The 6,026-nt window shown below is 50.7% G+C and overlaps 3 protein-coding genes across 3 annotated transcripts in view; 1 reads left to right on the top strand and 2 right to left on the bottom strand.

The window, feature by feature from the left end:
* Nucleotides 1–302: 302 nt before the first annotated feature.
* On the bottom strand, nucleotides 303–3,004 carry FOXG_17136 (beta-glucosidase K; the record flags this gene model as incomplete). Its single annotated transcript, XM_018397149.1, has 4 exons — nucleotides 303–684; nucleotides 738–2,168; nucleotides 2,232–2,838; nucleotides 2,902–3,004. The coding sequence occupies 4 exons, from the start codon at nucleotides 3,002–3,004 to the stop codon at nucleotides 303–305; spliced, it is 2,523 nt and encodes an 840-aa protein (XP_018258187.1).
* Nucleotides 3,005–3,096: 92 nt separating this feature from the next.
* Nucleotides 3,097–5,123, bottom strand: FOXG_17137 (uncharacterized protein). The gene is made up of 2 exons (XM_018397150.1): nucleotides 4,909–5,123; nucleotides 3,097–4,843 (listed from the first exon to the last, which is right to left on the bottom strand). Exons 1-2 carry the CDS (start codon nucleotides 5,082–5,084, stop codon nucleotides 3,250–3,252), a joined length of 1,770 nt encoding a protein of 589 aa, XP_018258188.1. The 5' UTR covers nucleotides 5,085–5,123; the 3' UTR covers nucleotides 3,097–3,249.
* Nucleotides 5,124–5,657: 534 nt separating this feature from the next.
* Nucleotides 5,658–6,026, top strand: part of FOXG_22759 (uncharacterized protein) — a gene marked incomplete at both ends in the record, with an annotated part of 1,746 nt that continues 1,377 nt past the window's right edge. The window contains one exon of the mRNA XM_018403174.1: nucleotides 5,658–5,729. Coding sequence (XP_018258189.1) covers nucleotides 5,658–5,729 — 72 coding nt within the window. The remainder of the gene's footprint in view (nucleotides 5,730–6,026) is intronic.

Below are 6,026 nucleotides of genomic sequence, written 5' to 3' on the forward strand. Positions count from 1 at the left end.
AGCACATATGGTGGGAAGAAATAAACGAATTGCAGTATATTTGGTATATAAATTTGTCCTTTATTAGATCTTGCGAGTTGGCAAGGGAGTCATTAATCAACTATGAGTTAATTGACAAATGTAGTGTCTAGACGCATTGCTCTTTGACAAGCTGCAATCTTCATTCATGCTAGTTTCACCGTGTTTTCGTGCTCAATGAGACCTGAGTAGGATCCTAGACTTGTAACAAAAGAACAACATCTACTTTATACTGATAGCAAAGCTCATGCAATGGGTTCTTCTGATGCTGTCTAATATATTCTTCAAAGTCCACTCCATCTAGTGGTTTCCTCCACATGCAAATTCCCCTCAAGCAGAACCTCCTTACTACTCGATCCTACCATTACTCTATACACACCTCTCTCGCTCGACCAACAGTGTAGTTCCTCATCCCAAAATGATGTAGTGAATCTATCCAGGGGAATTTCTACCCTCCGAGTCTCACCAGGCTGAAGGTATGTTTTCTTGAAACCCTTCAACTCCTTTTTAGGTCTCTGTATTGAAGACGTTGCCTCGTCAGCAGCGATGTAAAGCTGAGATACTTCAGCTCCAGGCACGGAACCAGAGTTGGTGATCTCGAAGCTCACGTGTGAGGATGCGAGGTTCAGCTTGTCGTAGGTAAATGTGGTATAAGATAGACCGTGGCTGTGAATGTCATGTTAGTTTGTTTCGAGCAGAGTATTGACTTGTTCACTCACCCAAAAGGATATAGCACGTCTCGATCGACCTTTTCGTAGTACCGATACCCGACATAAATATCTTCACCATAGATAACACGTCCCCTCTCGCTACCAAAGTTCAAAAACGTGGGCGTGTCTTGTAAGCGGCGTGGAAAGGAAAGCGGGAGTTTTCCACTGGGGCAGGTTGCGCCAAACAAAACGTCAGCAATACCATTTCCAGTCTCGTTTCCAGCTAACCAAGCATGTACATGAGTCTTGGCACTTTCAGCCCAGAGCATGTTGAAAGGAGTGCCGCTCTGCGTCACCATGATGGCGTCTGGAACCGCTGCCAACACGGCTGATGCAAGTCGAGGAAGCGATCCAGGAAGATCCATGTGGGGCCTGTCAAAGCCCTCAGATTCTTGATCTCTCGTCATCCCAACACACAAGATGGTCACATCTGACTGCAGCGCTGCTGAGACGGCGTTCTGGATGCCGATTTCAGGGTCAATTGCACTCGCTAGACCAACTCTTCCCGCTCCGCCGCCAAAGTTGACCACGCCTGGCTTGACGAGCTTGGAAGATGGTGCGCTCTCATACTCGACGGTGATGCGGTACTTCTGACCCTGGACAAGACGCTTTTGAGCCTTTTCCTCGACAGTTCCTTTGCCGAAGAAAAATGTCCCACCTCGCTGGACAAGATTATTATCGATCAGGAGCTGACCGTCAACATAGAGTCGCGCAGATCCATAGACTGCGAGCCCAAACTCAAACAGCCCTGTTTCTTGAATGACGAGATCGCCTTCCACAGTTGCATAGAAGAGCTTGTCTAGCTTCGGATGCGAGTAGCCCATAAGTAGCCAAGAAGAATCAGGCAGATGGCTCTCGTCGATGATCTCGCGGCCGGGTACACTGGGGCCCTGACTGTAGAAGCGCATTCTCATACCCGGCGATCCCTCCGGCGTAGTCATCATTTCGCCCTGCATGAGAGGATTCCACCCACTTGCTGAAGCGCCGACTTCGTATCGTACCTCGACATCAGGCGGTAGTTGGGCCACGATCCCTTCGTAGGGAGAAACAGTGTAGTACGGTCGAAGATGCGCAGAGCCGCCTCCACAGAACGAAGTGGTCTTCATGTTCGGACCGATCAAAGCAATGCTTTTGAAAGGTCGCTTGAGGGGAAGTTGGTTATTCTCATTCTTCAACAAGACAACGCTGTCACCGGCGAGCTTTCGGTTGAGCTGCCTGTCTTCGGGATAGTCGCGTCCTCCTTCTTCCACCGCAACGGGAACCTTTGTGCATCTTTGGATGAACTCGAGGACGTTTCGCGCTCGAGCATCTATGGTTGATCGGGATACCTTTCGGGTTGACACGGCAAGGTCGAGAAGCTGGCCGCGTTGCCTCGTTGGTCCTGGCATTTCGAGATCCAGTCCTGCATTGATGGCTTCGGTAGTAGAATAGGTCCCGAACCTGGAGCAAGAAGTAAACGTCAGTATCGGCTCTAGTATGGGTGGAGGAGGGTTTGCTGCGCACCAATCGCTCATGATCAGACCCCTCCACTGCCACTCTTCGCGGAGCAAAGAGTCAAGAAAATCCCTGTTTTCCGAAACATGTTTACCATTGACTTTATTGTAGCAAGCCATAACACCACCAGGCGCCGCATCACTAAGCGCAATCTGGAAAGGAAGCATATGAACCTCCCTCAACGCGCGCTCACTGGCAACCACGTTGACGCCAACTCTTTCGTGCTCTTGATCATTCGCAAGCCAGTGCTTGATAATCGACACGACGCCCGTGGACTGCACGCCTTTGATGTAGGCAGCAGCTAGTTTGCCTGTTGCATAAGGATCCTCTGCCATTGACTCGAAGCCACGGCCACCGAGGGGAGAGCGCTGGATACACACTGTAGGACCGAGCCAGCAGTGGGCGCCTTTCGCTATACACTCGTTGCCTATCAGCACGCCTGCCTTGTATAGTAGGTCCTGGTCCCAGGTGGCTGCTAGACCGGTACCGCAGGGCAAGCATGCTGCTGGTACGCCGTCGACGAATTTGGTTCCTCGCACGCCATTTGGTCCGTCGCTGACACGCACGGATGGAACGTTGAATGCTGGGAGAGGGTTCGTGTGCCAAAAGTCTCGGCCTGAAGTACAAAGCAGATTAGAAGTTGAGTCTCAAGGTGAGAAATTGATAAAGTATTACTCACCGGAGAGTAGAGATATCTTGTCAGAGACAGATGCGTTTTGGATGACATGTTCAACGTCAAAATCGCTGTGAACGTCGTCAGGGGTCACTTTCTTCAAAACCATGGTTGTATAAAAATGTGCGTGTTGGGACAATAGAATAACCCATGGATAAACAATGCCCAAAAAGGGCTAAGGTACTTAACAAACTTATATATTGTGTGGAGGATAAACATTATGACGGAGACTCATGCAAGACTTCGGGGTGACCCCGATGGAGCCAGTGACTGTGTGGGGAAATGTCGGGGAGACTCCCCGGCCAGCCAAGATCTGGCAGCTCTTGAACAAAATTACACTTACGGTGCAGACAATTACCCGAGAAACGACCCTAACACTACCCCTTCTAACAACCCCTTTAAGTTAGAACATCCCCCATTCGGCTCATCAAGATACTCTTGTACCGACGCTGCACCCCGCGCAACCGCACCCTTCCAAGTCTCAGGCAGCGTCACACTCTGCACAAGGTGAAAAGACTCATCCTCTTTTGTCTGGCGCTGTGCCCTGTCAACTGCTGCCAAGATCAGCGCAGCGCTTGTCGCCACTCGAATACCGTACCAAGTCCCCTGATGTCGATGCCCCGCGACTTGATCAAGTTTTAAGATGCAGAACCGTACACATTGCGATGCGTACGAGGTGATTATGCCATGTAGTGAAGCATCCATCTCGTCCGCCAACTGGTCCACGCAGAGTCTGACGAAAGGTCGTGAAACTAATTCGCAGAGGGATATGTATCTATGCCGCAGAATAAAGACCATGGGGTCGGCAACAGCGTCCGCCGTGTACCCTTGAGGAGTGTCGAAGTGGAAGATTGGCGGGAGTGATGAGTGCCAGTCTGATATCTGTGACTGCATCAATTCAGCCTGAGAAATCATCCGGCGCACGTGCTTCTCGTTTGGAAACTCGGGCGCTTCCGAGTTCATCTGCACAAGGCGATTTATAACGTGTCGCGCGGCAATTTCGCTAAGGTAGTAGTACCAACTCCGCTCCTTATCACTCGCGTCAGGATGTGATCCGAAATCTGGAGGTTGGGGGAACGCGAGGGGTAGATAGGCGTTGTCGAGGATCGGTGGAGTCGGCAGCGGGAGTTCTAGTCTTAGCTCACATTCAGACTTCCAGATGGTGAAGCACAGAGCTTGCATGAGGGTGAACTCGTTGGAGCATCCTTGGTCTTCAGTATGACCAGACAGTTCCCCGTGTGTTAAGCTGAGGGTATGCCAGGCTGCACCGGCTAGATTGAAGTGCTTCCAGGCTTCGAGGGGCTCTAGACGATGCATGTACCATATCCCCGCCAGGCATAAACACTGAACAGCCTGTACGGTGTTCTGAGCCGATGCATAACCAAGACGCTTTACAGCCACGCTCCAAAACTGCATTGATAGTTCTATCTCGGCCTTCTTTTCAGCCGTTACCTCAGGACTGCTGGACATCTCGGTATGAGAGTCTGTTATGGCCGCATTGGCACATACCAAAGCCACGAGACAGGCACCAGTAGACCAGTCGAACCCATGCTCAGCGACGTGTATCATCATATGATGCAGCTCATCAAGATCTATGATAGGATTCTTGGTGTGAAGAGCTTCAATATACTGGGCCTCGAGCCACGCGAGCTGAGGATAGCTTGTGTCTGGAACAGGGTAATTACCCAGGCTTGGGGGAGTGCTCTGGGCGAATAAGCAAGAAGCTGGCCGATCTGCGGCGAATATCTTCCAGCTGAGTATTGACTCGACACCCTGTGGTCGTATTGTGACATTCTGCGGTACAGCCCAATTGTCAAGAGTCGGCTGACGGACCGACGATGACAAAGATTCGACGGTCTGTGCAGGCGATTGCTGCGGGGAGTGCTGGTTCTCGACTATTTTGGTCAAGTGGTGAATAGCGTGTAGGATTTCGGCTCCCGTAACCGAGCTATTTTGTACATTAGGTTAGTCAGGTCAAGCAAAAGAAAGCCTTGAGTAAAGTACGCATCATACCCTTGATCCTCATCTGCTGGATAGACGCAGGTCAGACGGCGCTTGAGGCAGAAGCCGCACGTTGGCCGCCGATTGTCGCATCTGGTTTTTCGGGTGCGGCATTTCTGGCATGCAGTGACACCCCGGGATTTGGGGAACGGTGCCTGAGCTACCCCAGACGAAGGACCGTCTGCCATTGTCTGCAAGCGATGGAGATGTCGATAGTGGAGATGGACAAACAGTGTTGAATCCAAGTGTCGGGGAGGGCCGACGGACCTGATTTATTATTCTGATGCCAGCACTAGAGACGTGTCGGAGTGGGGCCCCGATACGACCATTACAGTGCAGTTACAGGCCAGTTACAGGCGGCGTTGGGTTCGTGAATCTAGACCTTTCAACGACTGTGGAGGATTTCCGCATGTGTAGTGAGTGTCAAATCGCTCTCCCCGCAACTGAACTGTATTTTACCTAGTTTAGCTTGGTTTAGATCTGGGGACTGCAACATTGACCAATCCCCAGATTCTCGGACAGCCCATCCCAACCCCATGGGGGTCTTGGTGATCCAATCATCGTCTGACGCTCTGCATCAAACTCTGCTCACTCACGAGGCAGCTTGAGTCTTGTGCTAACAACAAGAGTATTCCATCAACAATGCTTCGTGACTGACTGATTATAAGTATGCTCTGGCCGTCTTCCAACACTTGAGCATTGCAACAGACCAGCACACGCATCACTACCTACTCCGTCTCAATTGCATCACCATACTAATCATGGGCTGTTTCAACAAAAACAAAGAGAACAAGGATACTGCAGAGAATACTGTCGGGCCTGAGCTCTTGAAGGTACCATCCCATTCCCTCTACTTCCTCGCTTCTCCAACATGACAAGTACTGACTGGCCCAAGGTTCTTCCCCAGACAGAGCTTCCTTGGTATCGAACAAAGCATCTCGTTCTTCTGAGCCTGCCGGGTCATGTCACCTTGGTAGGGTCGTAAGAGTAGGGTACGAGGTTCATGGCTCTGCCCAAGTTGACTAATAACCAAAGAATAAAAGCACAGGTAATCCATTGGTAGAATTTAAGAGCAAGGCAACCGAGAAACTAACAGAGGTGCACAAACTTTCTCAAGCCTCACCTTCTCT

Source organism: Fusarium oxysporum, genomic scaffold (assembly GCF_000149955.1).
Source record: "Fusarium oxysporum f. sp. lycopersici 4287 supercont2.46 genomic scaffold, whole genome shotgun sequence".
In the NCBI taxonomy this organism is placed as follows: Eukaryota; Fungi; Ascomycota; class Sordariomycetes; order Hypocreales; family Nectriaceae; genus Fusarium; species Fusarium oxysporum.

Excerpts from the sequence above, each read along its gene's own strand:
- FOXG_17137 (XM_018397150.1), bottom strand. The coding sequence starts at position 5,084 with ATGGCAGACGGTCCTTCGTCTGGGGTAGCTCAGGCACCGTTCCCCAAA. Across the intron at positions 4,844-4,908 it reads CCAGCAGATGAGGATCAAGG|CTCGGTTACGGGAGCCGAAA; the intron begins GTATGATGCGTA and ends TGTACAAAATAG.